The sequence below is a fragment of the Schistosoma haematobium genome, chromosome 4 (assembly GCF_000699445.3).
Source record: "Schistosoma haematobium chromosome 4, whole genome shotgun sequence".
In the NCBI taxonomy this organism is placed as follows: Eukaryota; Metazoa; Platyhelminthes; class Trematoda; order Strigeidida; family Schistosomatidae; genus Schistosoma; species Schistosoma haematobium.
The window spans coordinates 18,825,068-18,851,384 of NC_067199.1; the positions used below are offsets into that span (position 1 = coordinate 18,825,068).

Consider the following 26,317-nt stretch of genomic DNA (forward strand, 5'->3'; position numbering starts at 1 on the left):
TGATGGTTGCAAACAAATGGTAGGCAGCCTTGGCTTCAGATCCTATGCATACATATACAAAACAAATCTAACATGGATTACTCAACCCAGTTACTGACCCTTCCAACAAAGAAATTGCTTCGAATTACTAAGCATCACATTCAAACAAGTATTTAGACATAATCTGTTAAAGGAATACTATTCAGATGTTATAACACATGTGAGATACATATAAATTTAATTCTCAAACTGTTTTTTTCTAACTTCTATCTGTCTATAATATAGTCCTTGTGCCATTTATACTATTTACAATACTTTATCATTCTTCTGTTTCAATTAACTCTAATCAACAGAATAATTTGACATATTTAGGGATATTCACTGATTAAAAACTTGTGAAACCATTGATCAGTAATAAAATTACAAGTGAAAAAGAAAGTATGTTCTAAAGTATGATACCTTTTGACTTTCTTGTGTTTATTTCTCTATTATAACTTGATTTGTTTATGTATCACATATCTATTGCTAAAACTGTTTATTCATTCTTATTACAATTGGAAATCTATATGAAAATGAATTGCATTTACATCCTGAATATAGTTATCATTTCAAATGATTGAAAATACATGTAACACATCTTAATCAGTTGATTATAGACTTCTAATAAAATAGTTATCCTTTTTGTTTGATAGAAATAAACATACAGTGATTTCATTCATTTAGTTAAAGTGATTTTTTTCGTTATTTCTTGACATTAGATTACTTTAGTGGAAAACATATATAGATGAGTGATTTTTGTCATAAACGTTAGTTAGTCTTTTTTCTTTTGCTCTATTTAATTAAATGAAAAATACTACTGATTTTGTTTCTTTTCATGAATCAATGGTATACATATATATTGGGATAGAAAAATAGTTTTGTAAATAAAACAAAACCCCTTCTGATATTAATCAATATATGCTCACTAGTGACTGGCTTCAAGGTGTATATCCTGGAGTTCTAGTGAGATAGTAACTCACTGAAGACAATGGTGGATGTGCCGCTCAATTTTGTGGATTAGTTGAAGCTAGACATTAACACCGTTGGATACCGGACCAGTAGTCTGGTGGTTAAGTGCTCGTGATCAAGACTGATAGGTCCTTGGTTCGAATCTCGCGAGGCGAGGTCGTGGATAGGCACTGCTTTGGAGTCGCACAATAGGACGAAATGGCCGTCCAGTGCTTCCAGGTTTTCCATAGTGATCTAGCTTCAATTGACTCATGATCCGAACTATTCAGATCATAAAAATATGTCAAAAGTAAAGACTTAGTGGCATAAATTCCTAAAATCTTAATTTCTGGATTTTATATTATTCAACTAAACATTTTTAGATTTTTAAACATTAAAAAAGTGTAGTTAGATTATTGCAAGTGAACAGTAAAAGAAGTAGTTGCACTAATAATATTATCATTTTAAAATATTGCAAGCCAAGTGTAATTTTCAATATCAAAGTTATTTTGGGATCAATAAAATAACTCCGGTATTTTTATTCATTTTGTTGATTCTATTTCGTTGTATTAATGTGGTATGTTGACTTGGGACAAGCAACATCTACGTTGATGATTGATTTCAATCAATGAAAATTTATAACTTAATAAATTGATTTGCCATCTTTTTCTAGTACCCTAAACCTAGTTTCAATACTATTCATTCAGTCGTCTCATGATAAGCGGGAAATGTCCCGAAGATATCTATGATTAGATATCAGCAATCTACGTATGTCTATCACTTATAAAATCCATATTTTATACATATAGAGAAATATAGAGTTGATTGCCTCACTTTACAATTTTTTTTCTATCCGAAATTCCTGTTGATACATAATAATAAAAGGTAGATGTTAAAAGAGTAAAACAAATTTTTCTTTACATGAAAATAAGGATTTCTCCATATTTATTTAATGATAATAATAATGAATAATGGTGGCGGTACAAGCAATCATTTGTTAAATAAAATCAAAATTTTCATCTTTATTGCTAAAAAACATTGGAATATTCATTAATGGTTGTGTATGTACGTGTAGGTGCTATTTTTTCTCGCTAAATATGTATATGCGTGTCCGTTTGAAACACTTGCATATGCATTAGTATGGTATTCATGGAAGAATTAAAAAGCGAACATTTTCCACACTCATATATGTAATAATAATAATAATAATAATAATAATAATAATAATAATAATATAGAAGAGAACAATGATAATAGTAATATTAGTTTTCTCTTAGTAAATCATTACGACAGGATAAGGCACTTCCCCACTTTCTCTCTTTTCAATTGACCAACAATAGTCGAATGTTTAGCATCTTGCATTATAAATATAATCAAGTGAAATAAATTATTTACTAAATCAGCCCCCATCCCAAACAAAAAAGATGAGCGAAATGTGTCTAAGAAAACAAGACAGGAAGATTAACAGGAACAAATGAGAGTTTGGTAAAAACAGAAGACTGGAGAACAAGAAAAGGTCGGCAGCAATAAACACATGGGTACAAGGAGATTTACATTTCGTTTAACATATAATCATAATGTTATTCGATTAATTTTAAAATGTTTGTGTATCTGTACAATTCTCAGTTATATGATCATCAAATATACCACAATTGTCACAGTATAAACGATTTATTGTTGTTACAGATGAATTCTGTTTAGAAATTTTATGAAAGTTTTTTAAAGATGACTTTCTAGGGATTTCATCATGGATTATTGAGTTTTTAATCATACCATTAGTGGTATAATGTTGATGTGGGTGATTATTCCCATTTGTCTGTGAACAGTCTTTTGTATCATGACTATCAAATACAAGACAATTATCACACCATAGACGTGTAGGTGGTGGATTACGTGATTTGATATGTTTATTAGAAAGTAAGCTGAAAATAGAAGAGTAAAATAATAATGATTAGATAATTGAACTGAAAAGATAATTTTATTTAAACAGTTAAAAACTAGATCATTCTGAATTATGTGTAATATTTGTACATAAGTTGTACTGATCATGGATTGATATCTCAGTCGACGTATTATTGAAAATTATAGAGTACTTGGTACTGGCCCTGTATAAATACCTCAACTGAGATTAATTTATGACGAGTACAAACCACAAATTCAACTAATCTCCAAGATTCTCTACAATTAGAATTTATCTATTTATTTGTCTTTGAACAAGAAAACTCCTCTAGGTATGTAACCTTACGAGAGCAATAATTTGAGTTATACATCAGAAAGTTAAATACCCATTAAGAAAAAACATGTATATAATCAAAATGGGACCGAATATATTGATTAAAAGCTGACTGAAAATAACATTGTTTATTTTGGTAGTCCGATTCAAGAATAAAAGTAGGTTTTCTTCCCAGTGATATTCCGTGTGTATGCATGAAGTTGTTAAATAAATATGTAATCTTATAATGTGATAACTAAGTATGCATGTGCTTAAGGATATTTATGACAAGAGTTAGAATGAACAGTATATGAACTCCAATGCACACACAATATATTTTACAAGAAAAATGAGATGTGAAACAATATTGGAAATGAAAAGAAAAAACTAAAATTGTTCAACCGGTTGAAAAATTGAAAAGAAAAACAGTTTCGTATCTTAGAACGATAAATTAATTCAAATTCCACTAAGAAGTAAACAACATTAACCAGGTAATTGATCAGCTCGATATTAAAAGGGACGGAAGAAGTTTCATTCTACCATCGAATAACTCTTAGTTTCACATTCACACGTAAAAAAGGACTATGTTTTATGATATATGAAATTTGTTTAGTAAGTGATATAACGAACGATTTTAGGCCTTTTTTTCTCTTCGGTATACCACGCTACTAGGATGGATTGGATGATTGGATTTACAATACCGCCAGATTGGATACTCGAACAACCCGATATATGCAGACTAGATGACGTTACATAAGAGGCCAGATTTGTGACCAAAATAGAGTACCAGAATAATGGTAGGCAATGCTTCATTCAACACAATAACAAGCAGTCACTCTCAGATATTATGGAGTAGAAGTCACTAAGAGGAAAAAAGTCACATATTTAATAGTCAGTAAGTTGCGTGCTTGTTTGTCCACACTCAGTAACCAATCACATGTACTTCCACTATCACACATTAGTAAGTAGTAACCGTAGTAACCTTATTAGTGAATGACCTCGAGATGCATTCATTGTTGTTTTAATGAGAATCCATGATCTGTGGAATTCCAAGAGACTAGATTTTGACAGCAATTAATTGACAACATTGTATAAGGACAGTGCTATAACATCATGGATTAATTAAAGTTGAAATTTTGAAATACTGAGATCCTGACACAGTAGGTCAATTACATCAAGCTTATTGCCAGATAGAAGAGTTTTATGTTAAATACTATGTGTAGTTTTGAGTGAGCACTACTTAGAAGCACTAATCTAGGAAAAAGTAAATATCAATAACTCAGTATGAAGATCGCTTACAAATTTTACAAAGTCTACATGAATCCACAATAATAGTACTTCAACAGTTGTGCAAAGCAATACACATTATGGTAATGGTAATAATAGTAATTTTCCATTTGAAAACAGCGAATTATTTTAACATACGTACGGTTTTCTTAAGTAACTTACTCCTATGTGATTGAGTAAAAAACAAAGATTTCATTGATACTTTCACAGTATATAACTTTTATTTATGGACAATGAATAGTATTTATGTAGAAGAGCCATAGATTATTCAATGCTTATCGAGTAGCGTTCATTTAAATAAGCAATTTGCAGACAATACAGAAGATCACTGCATAGTATCCAAAAGAAACTTATTTACATACAATAAATAAAACAATCGTAGAAAAGATTTGACAATAAACATACACAAATATTTAAAGAAATCTAAGGGATTAGGGTTGAAAAAGAGAAAATTGAATAAATAATAATAAAATATTCATAATTTATGGATGATAAATAATAACATTGTGTTTAATCCTGAGTAATTTTTCTGAATATTACTGTGAAATCATGAGTAACACATCACATAGTTCTTTTTTTCAATCTAGTCCTACTTCAGTCAGCATTTTGTAAATGGATAGATAGTAACAACGAAATGACATATATACAACACTTATATGAGTTCCAAATCTTCTTTATTATTTCAAAATTAGTACCATCAGCAGTAATGCACAAACGTAACAAAATATCAACCAAACAACACGTCCTATAGACATACCACATTTTAATCTTATGCCTAGTTAGTACGAAAGACAAAAGAAAGTATGTGTGTGTAGCAAAACATTAGAGTACCCAGGGCTTACAAAGATATTCACTATCTTTTTGCCAACAATGAAAGTAAAAAAATATCGGTAGTAAGAATGATGAAGTTAAGCGATCGAACATACTGTGAATTAACTGATAAAGTATACTTGTGGATTTATAAAGATATAGAAGAAAATATGAATTTCTATTATTTAGCAACCTCTTGGAAGATCTTTCTTCAGAAAAATAAGTAACTTTTATACATTAACATAGGAAAAGATTGTAAAACGAACTAATCTAATTAAAATATCAATGAATGACAGACAAATATAAACATTTCAATGTCACATTTATTGACAGTGACTAAATGTGAGTGGCATTTAATGTGTAGCTCTATGTATATCACAAAGTGTACGTGAAGATGAGATTCACAGTGAAAATGGATGATTTGATTCAAAATTGCTTTGCTTTATTTGAAATTTGTGTGAGTTGAGAGAATATTCACATAATAAGTAAACATATCTACAGGACTTCAAAAGCTAAGAGTTTATAGATTTTTGGAAGATATTTCTAGATGACCATTATTAAGATGTTACTTTCTTTATCTCTCTCATTTTACAATGTAACTGTGAAATTATTTTTTCGTTGAAAAAAATAACGAATATAAAACGTCAAAACTCCATTTTTCCCATCCACTAAGCACGATATTACGAATATATGTGACGTTAATGAGATACCTCAACCTATTATTCACGTCATATTTAATGTACAGTAATTTTTTCAACAATCAATAACACTTTCAAATTATTTAACTAATAATATCAACTTACTCTAGTTGTTCATCTGTTCCGACAAGCATTGCTCGTACACGAGATTCTAGTTCAGCATTTTTAGCATGTAGATCAACAATGATGGAATTGAGAAAATTCACTTGTGATTCAGTTGAAGCCTTTTCTTCAATTAATCGGTTTATATCAGACTGTCCACATTGATTTGCTGTATTAAAAAAAAGGGGGAAAAACAAGAGTAATGAAAACCTAGATTCGCTTTTCTGCAAACAACAATTAAGCATATTACTTGTAATGGTTTGTTGCTTTTAAAGACAATCATAAGAGACTGATTAATTGTAGTTCTTAGGATTAAATAAGGAAAAACTGTGATTTGTAGTTGTTATACAAACTAGCAGCTATCTGGAATCAGTAGCTCAGTAAGTAATGCGCTGATTGTTCGAAGCGAAAAGTATTAAGTTCGAATCTAAGAGTGAACATCAATACTGGGATACAAAATGTGCATCCACCTGACGAGCCCCAAATACCACCACCTAGTTGCAGGATTTGGACGTAATCAGTCATTGGAGGGTCGGGGTCTTTGACCACTAAACTATGGTCTTACATAAAACATGTAGATCACTGGATCAATCTCAAGAATATCAATCTGTTTCGCGTATCATTTATATTTTTTAGGAGTTTTCCCAGTCCATTATGAATTCGCCTTATGCGAAAAAAGTATAAACTATCGACACAGTGTTTCAAAGGTATCCTGTTGGCTGTAAGATTTGGAAATCCTGGATTTTGATCCGGTCAGATACGGCCAACGTGGATGCTTACAGTTGATGAATGACTTTAAAACTAAAAAGAAACAGCTACTGAACGAAGTGTAATTCTTTAGGTATGTCCCCTTAAGAAGAAAATTACGGTATGATATTTAAATAGTCCAACATCAATTATGAATTACAAGTTTGCTAACTATATTGACATGTATGGATTCATAACTCCACTTTTAGAACAATGTTAATATCATTCAGTAACCAAGTAAACACTATTGCTACAGATAAAGTCCACCTGCCACTATTAATATAAATTGAAGGATTAGTGATTCTGAAGATGAACCAAAAGATTACGTCAACATCACATAAATAATAATTTAGTAAATGTCTCATAATGAATTAAAGAATGAATTCATTACATGGACAAGTACACTAAGTATAATGCATATGTACTCAGCAGTGTAAAAGTTTATATAATAACCAGAGGAATCATGTACTACATTAACGTAAAACAATGTTATCACATGATATCAGTTTGCATTTTTGTACATTAGAGTATATGATATCAATACCAGCATCACTATCCGCGTTTTAAAGTGATACACACATGAATACACATACACGTGTATGTATGAGTTGATAGAATAACAACAGATACAGACAAAAAGAGAGCGATTAGTATGAGAACTATCTTTGAATTAATAGACAGTCAACTTGGCTATGAGCCAAAAAAACGCCAATAATGTATACGTTCACATCGATCAACAGAAACCTAGACATACACACAATAGTGTTTTTTTCTTAACAAAAATACGGAAAGAAAAGAGACCAATTTTATATGTGCTCATCACAAAACAGTAAAGAGAAAAATAAAGGCGAGAAATTTGATGTATACTTTTAAAGAATTAAATGTTCAGTAAACATATTTCCATGCATGAAGAGATTTATACGGAAGCAATCTTAAACACACACACACACATGGAGTGTAAAAACAGAACGCAACGCGCACTTTTTTCATTCTTAAACTCATGGATTAAACAGAAAGATTTAGATAAGTTGAAAATGTTTTTTTTTGTGAAAAGAAGAACAACTTATCGAAAAGATGAGTTTTATATATTTTTTTGATTGTCTTCATAGTCAAAGAAGATTATAAATGAATAATTCAATGAATAAATAAGCTATGTCCTAAGATAAATTAGTCAAGAAAGGAGAAAGACGCGAAGTTTTGACGAAAAACTAGAGAATAATCACACAACAATAAAGAATAAGGCGCACTTTCTTTTTTTTCTTCATTGGAACAATGACTAGAATCTGTTAGGAAGCATACTGTTATAGATAAAATATGGTTTACAGAAAAGAAACATGCAAATAACAAATAATCAAAATAATAATTACTTCCAATAGTCAAAAATACCCGAGTTCAATTTATGGAAAAGTGTATATGAGAAGAAAATTCTTAAGTAAAAATCGAAAAAATCTTAGGAATAATGATCTTAAATTGTTAAGAGGTGTTATAATGCAAATATTTCATTGATAATTATAGTGTAATAAATCCTACTTAAAACAAATTAAGTAGTTAATAGGCAGATAAACAATACATTATTATAATTTACGGTATTAAAAAACAAACTGTAACCTATTGTCTTAAACTCAATGTATCTGTACGAAAAAAAAGAGTGAATAATTTAACAATAATAATTTAACATTACATTGTGACTCTTTCTATTTAAATACATACACTTCATAAGTATTCTTGATAACACACCTTGAATTGAATAGTTAAATTATATTTAACATGCTTATTTCTATAACTATCCATTTTTATTCATTATTTTATTAGAAATTAAATACTACTTAATTCTTAATGATTGCCCACATTGAAATTAAACAATTTTCATAACTACAATAATCATATATATAATAATGATTAATTTTAATAAGTAAGCAACTAATAATTATTTATAAATCTAAGCATAATCTTATGATATTGTTTCTTGTCTTTGTTTTATTTCAAAATGTATTCTTCATTTGAATATGCAACTAATTAAAATTTACTCTATTTTTTTTTAATAATGAAAATAGTTAATCTCTTTGATGTTTATTAGAAGCTTTTAATTAAATTGGCGCGTAATATACACTTTTGAACAGAGAATTGATCACAACTAAAGAAGATATATATATCTATATAAACTAAATATAATAAGTATAAGGGATAATCAGACATGATTCACATAACTATTGATATAAAAGTAATTAAAATTAATATTATCATGATAAGTTTCTTGTAAATTTAAAATGTTTTTGAATAATTAAATATTGGGAAATTAAATTGTTCAATAGTAATATACTCGATAAATTATAAATTAATCATCACAATACCATAATGGATATATTCAGATTGAAACTATGATTTATTTGTAATATAATTTTAAATACAAGGGAGAAAGAATCTTTGTTATTTTCTGTTATTGGACAACTGGAATTTATTCATATTAAGTGTTATCAACTTTATTCGTCTTTTAAGCATCTGTAAATACACATAAAACTTACTTCATTCCATGCAAGTGAATCTACAGACATATAAGTGGATGTGACGTGATCATTTACAAGTCGCTTCATTGTTTTTTTTTATGATAACAAACTGAGTTGTGTAATTTGGTCTTACTCAACTTCGATTTAAACCCTCAAAGGCCTTGTGGATTAGACATTTAGGTCAAAGATTCGGGGTGTCGCCTCATAAGAGAACCACCTGCTTTGGTTTGGGGACTGGGGTAGTATTCCAATCCTCACGCAAATCAATGATAACTACTACTGGCCTCATTGTAATTGTGTGGCGCATATGCATTTTATAGCTTCCGTGTAGAAATGTTTATGTGATCAAATAAATATGTTTCAACTTAAGGGTGCCCGAATCAATTATTGATCGAAGTGTGGTGTAGATATCTTATCTAAGTACCAAAACTGAAAACGCTCTTGACAGTGGTAGTTATGAATCCTGATGAGTGCACTCATTTCGTATCAATATTTTATTTGACAGTTTTTCATACAAGCATGGTGCATTCTATTAAAAAGACTTATCAAACTACTTCATCTAATATACTATCCTGTCTCTCCTTACGTTTTATGAAAAACTTTGTCTGATCAATGCAGTGGTTCATCTTTCGCTGTTTATTCGTTTAACTTATAAACAAGTAACATTGTTCAGTGATTATGAGACAGCTACTTAGTATCTGCCACAAATATATATCCAATCATTGTATCGTCTCATAAATAGGCATCATTCAACCCGAACTACCTAACAATTTACAACTATCAGGTCAATATTAAGATGACACACTATCGGTGGTTAGAAAAAAATAACCAAAATTATTAGTAATTAACCATATCCGAACTGATAGGTACTGGAATTTCTGTTGCAAACTAGATTTCGACGATTACGTTTATACTTCAATATATATTCAGTAAAAAAATAATCGGTTTACCTTTTGTTAAATTAAAAACAATGCAAACAGAATTAATTTTGTTGGAATCAGTAATTATCATTCATTTTTCGACTCAATAGTAGATCTGATGAAATCACTGTGAGTACTTAACCGCCACGTTAAACTTAGTATTTCGTTTCTCTTCTCTGTCTTCAGTGTCAGCTCATATGTTACTAACATTTCTTTGTAAATTGCCGAGTTGGACTTGCGTACCGGGTTATTCATAATATGAACGAAGTGGCATGTGTTGATTAGAAACATGCTCTATGAGAAAAACATTCCAAATTCAGATGTTTATCACCTTATAACATTTCCTAATGATTTTAAGACTGTAGGATAACAGCGCATTTTTTATTACCACATTTACACTAAGCTTGACTGAAATTTGAACGAGCATCGATGATTACAATCTAAGGAATTTTATCATTTACAATCATAAAAACATTTAAAAAATCCACTAAAATAATCAAACTTTATCAATCATTCTACAAATAACTGATATTATGAATGGGTACGATCTTACTAAGCTCAGTTGACGAATTTGGTTGGTGTTCAAGTAAACGATTTTCTGCCTCTTTAATTCGCTCCAACAATACTTGTTTATCAGATTCTAAAGCTGTTATGGTATGATTGTGTACTTTCTCAAGCTCCATTTGCTGATTATATACGGAAGGTAGAAAGCCGATAGAAAAAAAAGATGTTAGTGTATGAGTTATATAAAGAGTGAACAATGTTAAAGATGATCAGAACACTTATACACAAATTGAACGACTAACAAAATGAAACGACAATCAAATAAAAACCATATGTCTACAAAACGTTTGGTGATTATGGTAAGGTGTATTTTAAATGCTACCTGTTATGAGACTCCTGTTACGATATATGATATATATATTCCAGTACTATAAACGTAATTTACGAATAATATTCAACTGATCTAACCGTTTTATATATAGAGCTCCTTTTAATTATTTAAAAAGAGCAAAAACAAAGATTTTGATAGAACAGTATGAACACATCTGTTATAGTTCTGTACCAAAATTATAAAAGTGCATACAGAAATAATGTTGGTCAATACGAGCCATCTTGATATGGCAAAGGCATAAATAAATTTGAAAGAATCCTTGATTGAAAGTGAACTCAGTAGAAATACGTTTAGCTTTTTATATTACTAATAAGTAGTTGATATTTTATTACAGCTTTTTCTTCACTTAGCGAAAGTTGTATCCATTTTTAAGTATCATCTGTAATAACAAGATGAAAATTATCACTACAATATGATATATTAGTGCAATACATTTCAAATAATCTGATAACATATATACTTGTTAAGAACATTTATATATGGAAAATAAAAGGTCAACTATACAAATGGAATGTGAAGGTAAGAGGAACAAGGGTCATGAAAAACGATGTGAAAACAATGTGAAACGCCATCCTGGATAATATAAAAATATTACCAGGGTGAGTTTGGAGTGAGATCAAACTCTATTTTTTTAATATGTAAACGGGGTTTGGATTTTCGTATTGGTGTAAAATGGCTATACTTTGAAATTCATAACATTCACTTAGATCGTTAATAACAAAAATCCAATCAAATGACCCAATAAGAGAAGACAATAAACATCCATCATCATCTATTGCCAAACAAATACTTGGAACAGTTTGTAGGATGGATCTTGATTCGATTTTTGTGGTCTTGTACAAAATTACTCAACGGCTAATACTAAGGTTTAATGAAGCCTTGGCTATAAGAAAATTCAGATTCCGTTTACGCATTAAAAAAAAATTTGTTATTACTCCAAACTCACCCTGGTAATATTTTTATATTATCCAGGATGGCGTTTCACATTGTTTTCACATCGTTTTTTATGACCCTTGTTCCTCTTACCTTCACATTCCATTTGTATAGTTGACCTTTTATTTTCCATATATAAATGTTCTAAACAAGTATGTATGTTATCAGATTATTCGAAATGTATTGCATTAATATATCATATTATAATGATAATTTTCATATTATTACACTATAATACGTCCCCCAATGTTTTAATTAATATCTGGAATGAAAGTGTGAAATTTGAGCTAATGGCATGAAAACGAAGAATTCTAATTTCTATTCAAGTGATATAAAAAGTGACCTCAGATCCTACATATAAAACAAGTTAGCGTACCTATGACTTCATCGGGATAAGAACAATTAAATGAAATACTAATTAGTAGTAATGGACGAAAGAGATGTTTCGAATGTTTTACCTTAATATGCAGCATCAATCCTCCAATATACAGAGGTCCTATGGCGTGAGATCAACGTCCGACAACCTCGAAAGTTTGGAAATATCGATTTTAAGTTAAACAGAGGATTCCAAACTTTCTTGAATTATGTATACCAAATAAATAACTGGAATAGGTATGTTTGAAAATTTAGGCTTTTCTTCTTTATCCAGGGGTCATCATTAAAAATTTTTTGTCTGACTATCATATTCAATCCTACATACTTGATAATGACCTACATATTGGTAAGTATATTTATTAGTTATTTGTAAATAAATCAAAATAACGTTTCTTCTCAAAAAGAAAAACACAACTATACACAAAGGAACAACTTAAAATTATTCACAGATAAGAAATGGCGTACTTCATTTAGAACTTTATCCAACTGTGATTGAATAGTTTGTAATTCATTCGATTTGATTTCAAGTTGACTAAATGCATTAGAAGCACTTTTCTCTAATGAAAACATCCTGTATTAAAATATAAATGAATAATAATTCGAGAAAAAAGAATATCTTTGATTTTACAGACTAAAAAAAGTTATACATTAGTTATTTTGTGACGAAATACTTGATATGTGAACGAAAGTTACACTAGTTAACGGATTGAAAAAGAAATAGCATCTAGGTTATAAAGAAAAATATTCAACAATTATTTGTCAACGAATTATCTGATTATTGAAGTAAATTCATTTTTATTGTAAATCATTTACTAAAAAACAAATTCCTGTATTCAACTTTGAGTTATATTGTAGACAAGGAGTTGCGATAAACAATAGTTAACTGTCTTATGAATTTTTTCAATTATAAAAATGACACATATCACCAAGGTATAAACGTTATAAACCTAACAGACAGATACTGAGCAAACAATGTGTAACAACAGAAAGTCACACAAAATAGAAAACAAAATAATAATAATAATAATAATAATAATAATAATAGAATACCATTTAATTATTGATAGACTAACAGATACTAATGACAATGTTCATTTAAGTGTAACGTACATATTTCTTCAGAAAACAGTTTTTCTGTTTCTTTATTATAAGATATTGTAGAGATTTTTGGATATTATAGTTTACAATAAAGATTGATGTTGGTTAGACAACACCTAAAAAGCAGAAGGCACTGAATAGTTGTTTTATTTTAATATGGGACTTTATGATAGTGCTCATCCACGACCCCTTTTAGGACTGATCTTAAGACCTTCAGATCTTCCTACGTGTACTTAATTATTATTATATTAAAGCAAGAACATATTTCACAAGCACATTCACATACAAATTAAACTTACTTTTGTCGTGCATTATCAAGTTCTTCTTTCAAGGTTGAATTATCCATTTGTATCTGGTCAAAAATGAATCAAAAATCAAACCAATAAGGGTACAAATAAAACAGCTCGAATGTTGTCTGAATATCTTCGTGAATAGTTAAAAATCTATAACTTAATCAAGTCAAAAAGACTGTTTTAATATTATTCCTTTAGAACTGAAATAAAAGTGGTCGGCTTTGTTTTATAAGTAGTATTTACTTCTTATCTCTAGAAATAACATAAGACAGTTGTCATACATAAATTCTAGTAAAACATGGATTTCCATAGAGACATTTAGAAAATAAGGCGAATAAAGCGAATAAATAATTCCATTCAATTAGATTCACATCACGGCTCTGCACTAATATATATATATATATATATATATATATATATATATATATATATATATAATGTGCTGATTAGTGAGTAGCTTCAAGATGCAATTCTTGGTGTTCTACTAGGAAGCTGTGACCAGAAGAGTTTAACTGTGTTGGTTGTGAGACAGTTATTCACAAAAGGCAATGAAAGATAGCCGCGCAGCATCGTGAAGTGACTGAAATTACAAAATAATCTAAAGAGTGAACGTTTACATACGAGACCTGAGGTACTAGGTTAGATATCACGGATGCGTACTCTTGAGGAGTCTCATATTAGGACAGAACGGCCGTCTAATGCTTCCAGGTTTTAAGCTGTGGTCTAACAAAGATCAGTTCATGATTTTAAAAATCTTAAAATTCTATAATCTTCATAAAACCTTATGCTGGTTAACATACACGTTTAACAATAATAGTAAGAGTGACACCAATTGAATAGACACGTGTTAAATAATAATAGTATTTCAAATTCAATGGGTTTATTAAATTACCAAGAATAATGAAGTGAATAAAAGATGAGCTGGATCAAGATATTAATACTCAAAGGTGTTAATAAATAAACGAATGAAGTGGAACATGAAATTTAAGGATTGATACACTGTATAAGATAATGAAGTAAAATCGATAAAATATTGATAAGTTGAAAATTAATATCAATTATATTTTTAAAATATTATTGCGTAACACACCACTAGATTGATACCGGTTTCACTATCACAATTAAGGATATGTATGTAGAAATTAGTGAAGAACTCTGATCGAAACCAAATCTAAAAGAAATATTTTTTCGCAGTTTCCATAGTTTTTCTGAATTTTAGCTTAGCCAATCCACGTTTCTAGTAAACAGTGAGCTATTCATTAGTGCTAAAACACTGAAGTTACAGCTCATATAAACTTAATCGATATAGGACTAGACAAATGACATGGGTCACTACAACTCAGTGATCAGTAATTCGTAAATACCTCAATCCTAGTGGAGATTGCTGTCCGAACAACTCAATGGTCAGATCTAAGATTGTGAGGCTGGTTAGAGCGCGTTCAAATCACAAGGAGGTCAGATTCCTCATGACTGCGAGTACGTTTAAATGATGGGTAACAACCGGCGCATCTAGGTCGAGAGCTTCGTGCCGACTACCAAAAATTTTAGGTGCATACAAACGGAACTAAGGTCAAAATACGAAAGTCTACAGGGAAAAGGTAGCAGACAAAACACGGTTATAACATTCCAAAATGTTGTTCATTGTGTATGTAAAACCACATACAAATCAAAGTTATCGGGGTTAGTCACATAACGATGCAGTAGCATCAAAATCATATAAACGTCAATAACCTTAGGTAACATAATTTGACAGTCATTACTTTGTCACAAATAAACATTACCACATATTTATATAAATTATAACAAGACCATTCCTTATTACCACAACATTTATGACCAAGTTTTTATTTATAAATATATGTTCAGCTTCTAGTATTGATATTTACCTAAAAAACAGTATTATTTACCGTACTGTACGTCTACAAACAACTGATTTAGTTCATAAAGAAAAAAGCAGGAAAAGAAGGTCAGCAAAACACTAAGAAGTGATTGCATATTGTCATTATACTTCCTCCGTCTATGTAAAAAATTATTCACGAAGGTAACGAATTATCAGGACTCTATTGTACTTTGTTCAGAGCAAGGATGTGGAAAAGAACCAACTGTATAGAACTATAACACTAAATGTGACATGAAACATAATAGATACAATTTAGAAGTGAAGCATATCAATTCATACATTCATGTGAATAAATGTCACAATATGTAATATATCATTCAGTCCTTTTCCAAACCTAAATTCTATTCACGGAAACACAGATATTACAAGTGATGTAAGTTATTCAACTAAAACGGCCACATTACATTATGCTTGGGGGTTGATGAACGATACGTACTTGTTGAGCCCCCAAATGCCTAGGTAGGGTCGAAAGTGGGGAGAGTCAGCTCTTCCTCTTAAAAAGCTCTCACATGGCGACGTATATACAGCCACTGACAGGTAAGTCCTAATCACTGCCTACCCGTAGCGAGGGTGTTGTTTACGAAATTGAGAGGATGAAAAGCGAATGTCCGGTGCTTTACCCGGGTTGGTGGACATAGAGGATCTAACTAGGGGATTTTGAAAACACTGATTTCAAACCAGTGGTGTACATGGGCTCCAGGATCCTGAAGGAAAAAATGGCGTATGATCCAATTATCGATCACCCGCTACCATGGAATTGCATCTCCTTACGTTACTCCACTGTCTTGTGGATCAGACTTTTTGGTCGAAGGTCTCGGGTATGGCCCCCTAGGGAAACCACCTGTTTCGGTCTGGACACCTGGGCAGTATCACAGCCCACTCATAAATCAAATGAGTGTATTCGGTGCCCCTCTTACCCGATATTTATGTGTCCAAATAAAATAAATAAATATAAACGTACTTGTTTTATCGGCAAAAAATGAAAGTTTGTGTAAATAAATTTCAGCTACTTAAAAGAAACAAGTAGTAAAAACATCATAAAAATGTAGCAGTCCTCCAAAAAAAATTACATACGACAAATTACGATATATATATATCAATACTCAAACATTTTTTCGTATTGGTGAAATAGAAGGGTTATTATACGTATTACTCAGGGAAACTACTACAATGTGAGATAAATATTATTTAAAATTGTGCATTAAAACAAAATGATAAACCTAGACGAAATATTTGTGCTTTTAGCTTGAATACACAGAACAACTTACTTCACTGGAATTTTTCAAAGTCACATTGACTCTTGTCAGCTCACTCTCAAGATCATTACGCTCACTTTCTAGTGTTTGACAATATTTTTCTAAATCTTGACGAACTTTTTCCTGTCCGGATCTGATCGAAATAAAATGAAAGAAGGAATATTACATCACGTAAATTGTCATATTCTATCAAATTAGTTAACTAATGATAAATGAATCCTGAACAAGACGAATAAATCCAAGATATTTTGGCTTAATGGTTAACTCAGGTACAGATTTAAGTCAGTGATACTACCTGAGTGTCCATACTAAAATCGGCGGAACGAAGTTCGAACGTCCAACTTAGTAATTGAAAGTCAAACATCTTAACTACTGAGCCATCAATTCCAATAACAGGCTGTATGAGTTATTTCTCTACATATTCATAATATCGTTACTAAGATGTTTAATATATTGCTCAATATTTATAGTATTCTTTTGTAGAAGCAGAGTTGTACCTTATCATTTATGAGTAGTTACAATATAGTACTTTGACTGACCGGGTCGTAAACTGGAACTATCCTAAAACCACTTCAGTTTTGGTCAAGCAAGTTTTCAATCATAGTACACAAATCTTGAGCTATCGCATAAACATTTTGATTCAGAATCGCTCTAACATATTTCACTGTTACAATAACCAGTAATTAAAAAGTAATAACAAACAAATGAACACGGGATGAATCAATGTATTACTGTTAGGAAGATTCACTATGAGAAGTACATAATGAATTATTTGGTATTCTATAGAAAGTACAAATTTTAGTGAACCAAAACAAATCCAGTTTTTCTGGCAAGTATCTGTAGAAATTTAACTAAATAGTCCTAGAAGAATATTAAAGCAAATAATTGTAACTACAAAAAAATATACTATTTCAATGTATTTCCTAAGCGACGAAAATGGACAGCTATAACTAAAGAAATACATATGACGAAAAATACGAACCGTGAAAGGTTTCATTATAATTAACAAAAGTATACTTTTGGTACAATTAAAGCCAATTTGACCTATCTGACAATATTGTATTTGAGAAACTGAAAGCCTCATGAAAAAAAACATTAACTAACACATATAAGTAGAGATTTTAGAAAAAGGATGTTGATATTGGCATTTGAAGTAATAGAAATGTTATCGAGTATACGATTGCAGCAGCATTCACATTGTTTAGTGCACCTTTGGTTTTAAATGATGTCTCTAATGATATTAACCCATGACTAGAGTGATCTATCCTTAACTGAAACTAATCTCCCATAAACCGCTAAACTAGGATATGATCCTAACGTGACAAACTGAACTTAAAAGAAAATTGCGATATTTCACTAACAGGTAGACTTCATCGAAGAAAACGACAAAAAATGAGGTTGGACACTCATTATCACATAAAATGATCTCTTTGTAACAAAAAAAAATACACACAACATTAAATTTAATAGATAAACGTTAGATCTCAATTGAACTTACATTTGTTCTTTTAAATCATTAATACGGTTACATAAAATTGTTGATAAATTCTCTGCATTTCCAGTTAAAGATAAATCACCTAGAACTTTAGAAATATCTTCAACTAATTGATCACGTTTCAAATGGGCACTATTTAATTCAGTAAGTAATTCTTCTTGTTTTATTCTAGATTCGTTCAATTCTATTTTTAATTTATTTAAATAATTTTCAACCTCATTAAGTTTATTGTTAGACTGAAATAAATAAAAAAAATTGAGGATTAAAGTATTTATGTAAAGGCGATAAACTAAATATATGTCACAACATAACCCAATCTTTGTTTCTAAGTATAAAGACGCTTGTAAAGACTCCGGAATTTTGAAGCTTTACATCATCAACTGACTGTAGCTGGACAATTAGTGAAAAGCAACATTTATTTATTTATTTTATTTTAGCACATAGATATTGGTACAAGAAGACACCAAATACATATGCGCCACAAAAATCTCATTTGATATGTGTGAGGGCTGGGATACTGCCCGGGTTCCCAAACCGAAACAGGTGGTTTTTTAGGGGGCAACACCTAGAGCCTTCGCATGAAGATCTGATCCACAAGACAGTGGAGCAATGTAAGAAGATGCAGTCCCATGGTAGTCGGTGACCAAAGATTGGTTCATACGCCATTTTTTCCTTCAGGATCCTGGAGCCCATGTACACCATTGATTTGGAATCAGGGTTTTCCAACTCCCCTAGGTGGACTGTCCATGTCCACCAACCCGGGTAAAGCGCCGGACATTCGCTTTTCGTCCTCTCAATTTCGTAAACAACACCCCCGCCACGAGAATGCAGTGGGTGGGACTTCCCTGACAGAGGCTATATACGCGTGGCCATGTGAGAGCATTTCGAGAGGGAGAGCGGACTCTCCCTCACTCTCGGTAGTACCAGGGTATTTGAGGGCAGTGAAAACCAACACTGCAAATTTACAACATTGTGAGAGACCTGAACCTGGTTTTCAATGACTATCTAGCTACAGTTAATGTAGCCTCAATCAGAACTGGAATACCTGGCAGCAGAAGACTGAATTGAAGATAACATAAAGGAAGCCAGATAGTAATCAAAATAACAACAGAACTAGAGGAATAATAGAGTAGGTAAAGGACAAATATAAAGAAACGAACTCTGATACATAGTCGCAAACCACTATTACATTAGATCAAAATAACCCCTTTAATTGGCCAAACAAAGATACATTGTATAGAAGTGAGATAAAAACTACTACACTATAGCTGAATTGCGTATAATGATTGCAATAAATCTCCATCTCTTATTCTTGTGTAGATTTGTTATTAATAACAGTTGAATGATACACAAAAAATGCAACACATATTCGCACTACAGATAAATTCAATGTACACATCGAGCAAGCCGAGAAACTATCAATTGATCAGTATCAAATTCAAATTATTTTGACATCTAGTTTGGCTAGGACATATTCGTTAAGAAACAGTATACACATTGAATGCCAATTATTTACAACAACAAAAAATATATATTAACAAATACTAAACTATAAAATTTAATTAACATACATTCTCTTTATCTTGATTCAGTGCTATAGTTTGTAGTTGAGTATTAAGCAATTGATCTTTTTGTTCATTGAATAGTTCTTCTTGTACTTTAAGTTTTTCCAATAATAACTGAATAGTCTCTTGATTAGTAACAGTATCAACATCATCATTATTGATTTTGTTAATTAATTGTAAATTATTCACTTCTTCTATTTGTACAGAATGAAATGATTCAACAGCCGATAAAACATTATTCTGTAAATTATGAATTCACCAATAAATGGATAAACAGGAACAAATTAGAAAACAGAATAATTATTACCCTTATATATAATAATAAAACAAATTGCACAAATAAAAACAATAGAAATTGAAGAGAATTATCTCAGTCAATGGAACCAATTATTTATATTTATTCAAACCAATATGCATACATATAGACATTTATTAAATATAAGCGGATTAAACTGCATGAGAGATTGACGTGCATTTAAGCAGTAACAAAAGGCAAATAAATACTCTTTTTAAATGATTGTAGTGTTTGATAACAATCAAACAACTACAAGTGATTATTGAAATACCTCAAACTGTGAAAGAGAAAAAAGCATAATCATTTTGATAATGTTAATCAATAATAAAAAGTAATATCACATTTGGTTAAACTAATAAATACCTGATAAGAATTATTTATCAAGAGTATAAGTATTCTATCGAATCATCACAATCACAAACCATTTTATAATAGTAGTTGAGTAGAAGAATAATGCATACAATTTTCTATACAGTTATCATAACCCCAAAATATTAGAGACAAGGCAAACAATTCAATCAATCGAATCGAAGAAAAAAGAAAGATGATCTATTGTACCAGATCACACATACGTACACATTTAATCATTAGAGTGCACAAGTTGAAAAATATCCCGTACATCACCACTATTTACGTGTGTACTTTTATAATAATAACAATAAGAAAAAATTGTCAACACACATTCACCCTGTACATAATTCACTATAGTTCATTGTAATTTATGATAATACGTAGAAAAAAAGACAATGCATTAATAGAAATGAAAGGAAATACTAATTTCACAGTAAAACAATGCAAAATTCTTAAGATCATTACCGTAAAAAAGTGAGAAATTAACAGATGTAGCATATATAATAGATAGGTTAAGATAGGTTAGAAGAAAGACAAATAGGATGAAGTTCCGTTTCAAATCCTCTTTTCTACACATTTAATTATTGTTTATATTTGTAGAATATCATACTCTTTTCTCAATTAAATATAAAAATATATGTATTAAGATTAATATAGATAATATTTAAGAAAAGAATACCGTGAACAAAAGTAGATAAAGTATTTGAAAGCAAGTGAAACCATATTAGTATTCAGTATTAATGATCCATTGGTGTGTATGTGCAAGTAGATGAATGCTTAAAAAAAGAATTAGTTGTCTTACTTCACATATCAAGAATGAATAATGTCATCACTACAAATAGAAAAATATCAAATAACATTCAGATATTATGGATCAGGAAATATGTGTATGTGTTATCAAATCTTGAATATATATATCGCTACATTATGCAACCAAAATAATAATGAAGTAAGGAAACACAGATTGGTATATTCAGCTGTGGGACAATATATTTCACAGGAAATTTCGCACAACTAGGTACCAAAAACAGAATGCCCTACATAAAATTTATGTGTTGACTAGAATATTGCCGAGTGCCGAACCAAAGTACGTGGTTTTCTTAGGGAACAACTCCCTGAGCCTCTGATCTAGGGATCTAAACCACAAGGTAGAAAAGGAAGGTCATGTGCTTTTATCCTATGATGACCGGTGACCACGAATGGTTTTATAAGTCACTCGTTCTTTTGAGATTCTGAAACCTATGTACATCATTGGTTCGGAATCAGTTTTCCGACTTATCCAGCTTGACTCTTCGTATACACTACATAGGTTTAAACATAGGACTTTCACTATTCGTTCTCCTATCCACTCTAGGTTAGTAGGACGTTCCTGGCAGAGGCTCTAAAAACAATACAATATGCGAGCACTTCGAGAAGACCATTTACACTCTCGACCACATCAGGACATTTGTGGATTCTACAACTGTACGGGGCAAAACATAACTAAACGTTACGATACGAACGCCAGTAGAAATGACTAAGTGACGTTTGAAACTATAGTTACTAACCCGTCACTTTACATTCAAGTAGAACTAAAAATGCTGAAAAGCTAAAATCAAGAAAACCACTGACGGGAAAGTAAAAAATACCAATGGTGTCAAACAAGACAAAACGATATTCATTTGTGCGTAATTTAGTTTACACTATGAATCCTCATAAATTCCATTAGACAGCGATATAAAAAAGATGGTACAAATTAATCAATACGACAAACTTCAATAAACAATAAATACTTTAAGAACAGATTAACAATATGTACATATAACATGAAATTTATCCAATACTGCAGATGGTGTATGGTAAAAAAAAAACTAGTACACCACCATATTGTAGAAACAAGATTCTGCGGTAATTGAAACATCGGAAATAAACAGTTAAGTAAATCTGCCACATCATGATGATTGACAGCGGGGTGAAGATGAAAATAATTTACTCTTCATTAAAAAAAAAAGAGATTTTGTAAACAAACAGTTAGTAGACAGAAAATTCATCTTTTCAATCCATCAAAAACACTGAATAAGAGAGGACAAAATTACATTTGATAAGACAAAACTCAGCCGAAAGAAACAAATCAAAGAGTGCAATCATCAATAGAAACATGACTAGCAATGAGATAGAACCTTTTTTGGGTAAACAATTTTTTTAGGTTACTTTTTTTATTCAATAACTCTGAGACAACTGCGAAAATTTGCTGACATAAAATGATCACTTGAAGTTATTATTTCGAAATGCTACATTAAAAAATTCAGCTTTTTGTGGTAAAAATAATATGTATACTAAGGTTAATCATTTATGAATCACTAATACTAGTATGATTACTTCGTTGCCCAAGGAGTTCTATGAGCCAAAACACATTTAAAATATTAAAATTCTCAGGAAAAGCGAAACATAATAGTTTAGCTCTCGCTAATTTACACTGGTAAAATATATGTCATAGAATTGATGCCTAATATGTGCTTGCAATACATAACGACAATTTATGAAGATCACAAATATTTAATAACAGCAATAAAAATGGTGAATGAGCAGAAAGAGGCAAACAAGGTAATAAATTTAGTGAAATTATGAAAATCCCGTAGATTGCAATGACGTTATACATGCTCAAACACTGACGACTTCAAATTAGTGGGGAACATTGGTTGAAACTAGAAGTAGGTAAACTTGTAAAATTTCTAGTTAAGATCTGTTAAGTAGTACAGAAAATGATTAGTAAAAACAACTATTAAATAACATATATAGATAATGAAAAGCGATTAAATGGTTCTTATTGACTAGCTTAACAACAGAATAGATTATACAGTGAGGTCGTTTCGACCACATAGTACCAGGAATCAAGATATGGAGTATATAATTTTCTGTCTCACTAACCAATGAAATAGAGTGTTGTTTCCTACTTTACCAGAGAATGATTGGTGTGGAAACGAAGGGACAATCAAGTATGAGACATTTTACAAATGAAGTATTTTTGTATGGTTCTCAGATTTTACTAAGTGATTCTGTAATTTTGTATTCAAATACATTCGATTGTGCCCACTGTTGTTCTCGTTCACTACACTGCATGCTAAACGGAAAATGTGAAGTACTACAATTCTACTTCATAGTTCCACGGTATAATAATCGTTACGACAAAAAAGCTATTCATTACTTCTCAGTATCCAATGCTTATTTAGATGATGTCAATTCTCTAAGGAAATCATTTACAAATCAGTAAACCATTCTCCAGATTTATTTTCAACAGCAAAGAATAAGATCTTATCATTATTACACAAACAATCGATCCTATTACATGACAATTCTGGAACTTAGACGTTTTCACAATTATTACTGTTATGATTAATCTGTCAGAAATATAACAATATTAAACCAACGAATTAACAACACTTTGGCGAACTTACAAGGAATTTCATTCACTCACGAGTAATTATTTTTTCTTTGGATAAATACAAAATTTTAAAAACACTACTATCATCACTTAAAGCTTTTTTTAAAACATGGTATTTATATACATATCTAAACTTTTTAAACATAAAAATTACAAATAATAAGGTGATGATATATCCGTGATATTCTAATAAGTAGACATTTAAATTTCTGACATTTCCTGACTTTATTCGAGTAAATAAATGACGAAAATAAGTATTTTCCATAAGTTTTGAAACAAGACATCAAACATCCTAGTGATGAGTTCCATATATACTTGTAACATCATCAAGATATGATTCACCATAGTTTCACAGTGTATTTGTTACTTTTAAAGTCAGTAATAAAAACATGACAATTGAAGTTGAAATGATAGAGAAAAGTGAATGGTCATTGATTCAATAGTAACGTTTATTTTCATTATTTAGGAACAATTTTCTATCAGATAGATGACACTTTAAAAAAGTGAATATTTTGTGAAGAAATGGTAAGTTTAGTTCTCTAAAAAATCAATTCGACTGGCCAGAGACAGTATCTTCCGAAGAATGTTCAGCTAAAATTTAGCTAGCATATTATCAATAGTCATATCAGTCATTTTGCCAGTGAAATGCACCATTAAAACGATTATGGTACACATATAACGAAAATAAACAAATCTGCACAAATATCCGAAACATTGAAATGTAAACCAGAAAATGATCCCACTACTAAAATTAGAAACAACTCACTTAGGTTACTAAAATGTTTGATAGTACAACGTGCAGCAGGAATTTTTAAGACAAATGACAGTGATTAGCAGTGAGTTGTAGGACTTGTATTACGTTTCAGTTGGGACTTGTCATTAGGATGTATATGGAGCCCAGTGATGTTCACACTGGGACTTTAATCCAGTGCTCTTCGCTTCAAACACCAAACGTGTTATCTACTTAGCTACTGAGTTCACATAAGTGGATAATGAGTTGATTTTTTGGCGTAAAATAAATGGATTTGAGTTCCAGTGCAAACATCAACACTGACATCCAGCTGATAAGTTCCAGATAAGATGAAAGGCGATTCCTAAAGTCCATGGCTAGCAACTACCAAATTTTGCTTTAAAATGCTTGTGACTTGATAGCAATATTAAGGTAATCCATTCAGGATGGACATATACTAAGAGAATAATCTATTCCAGTCCTTAGTATCAACAAACAGGAAGATGCGAACCCTTAAAATGACTCGAAGCAATAAATGTTTACGAAAGCACAAAACGATATTACAGCTATGGATACGAAAGTATTTAATGCTGAAATGTTGAGAATGAACAATATTTTAAACAAGATTTAGCCTGTTCATTTTTTCACTATGCATGATGATAGCACATAACACAAAGTTTTTGACTAAATTATGGATAATTGTTATACAATCATATGAAAAAAAGGAAATGACTAAATTGAATAAAAATGTACCATACTGTTATTTTAAACACTTTCCTTTATTATATCTCGTTTTTTCTAAGTTTAAAGAGTGATTATGTGTTTAATGTGAATGGATAAATTATTAAACATCATCATAATGTCTTCGTTTCTTTAAGTCATATAGCAACGATACAACCCAGTATTGTGATATACACGTAAGAGTGGTTGCTGATACGTAAAACTGTATATTAATATCCAGATAATCAAAAGATTTAGTCATCTGACTGATAATTATTTCAGGACATACCACTAAAATGAGTGATTATCCAGATCGAACTAAGCAAATGTATTTATAAGAGTTGCTAAGAATCTTTTTAAATGTTCATAAATCAATGTAGCAAGCATAGAAGTTAAACATTCTTTATGTCTAAAAACTATTTCAAGCCAAACCGAATACTTTGTAGTGAAACAACCTTAACATTGATGGGTTTCACTATTGTTCACTTTCCAATGTAGTATTCTTCAACGTTTATTGCTTGTTAAGCAAATGTTTATATGAAATACGTGTGTGAGTAAATGATGAGGGATTTATTATCTAAAGCTATTTCGCATTTCTCATAAATTACAAATTCTAGTAAAGTTAGTAATTAATTATTTCAATGAAGAGTTACGCCTATAGCAGAATAAGATTCCGATATCTATTAACATAGAGTAATCGAACTTAGATGAAAGTTCTCACATTCTTTGCTAAGCGTATGTGGG

The 26,317-nt window shown here is 30.5% G+C and overlaps 1 protein-coding gene across 2 annotated transcripts in view; it reads right to left on the reverse strand.

Annotated features, from left to right (window-relative positions):
- Positions 1 to 1,881: 1,881 nt before the first annotated feature.
- CLIP1_1 (CAP-GLY domain-containing linker protein 1) overlaps positions 1,882 to 26,317 on the reverse strand; it is a 57,727-nt gene continuing 33,291 nt past the window's right edge. For both annotated transcript variants that reach the window (XM_051219329.1, XM_035729422.2), the window contains 8 exons: positions 20,063 to 20,296; positions 18,495 to 18,727; positions 17,009 to 17,129; positions 13,847 to 13,899; positions 12,915 to 13,020; positions 10,800 to 10,932; positions 6,079 to 6,244; positions 1,882 to 2,888 (listed from right to left, as the gene is read on the reverse strand). In XM_051219329.1, coding sequence (XP_051066423.1) covers positions 2,561 to 2,888; positions 6,079 to 6,244; positions 10,800 to 10,932; positions 12,915 to 13,020; positions 13,847 to 13,899; positions 17,009 to 17,129; positions 18,495 to 18,727; positions 20,063 to 20,296 — 1,374 coding nt within the window. In that variant the 3' untranslated portion in view covers positions 1,882 to 2,560. The remainder of the gene's footprint in view (positions 2,889 to 6,078; positions 6,245 to 10,799; positions 10,933 to 12,914; positions 13,021 to 13,846; positions 13,900 to 17,008; positions 17,130 to 18,494; positions 18,728 to 20,062; positions 20,297 to 26,317) is intronic.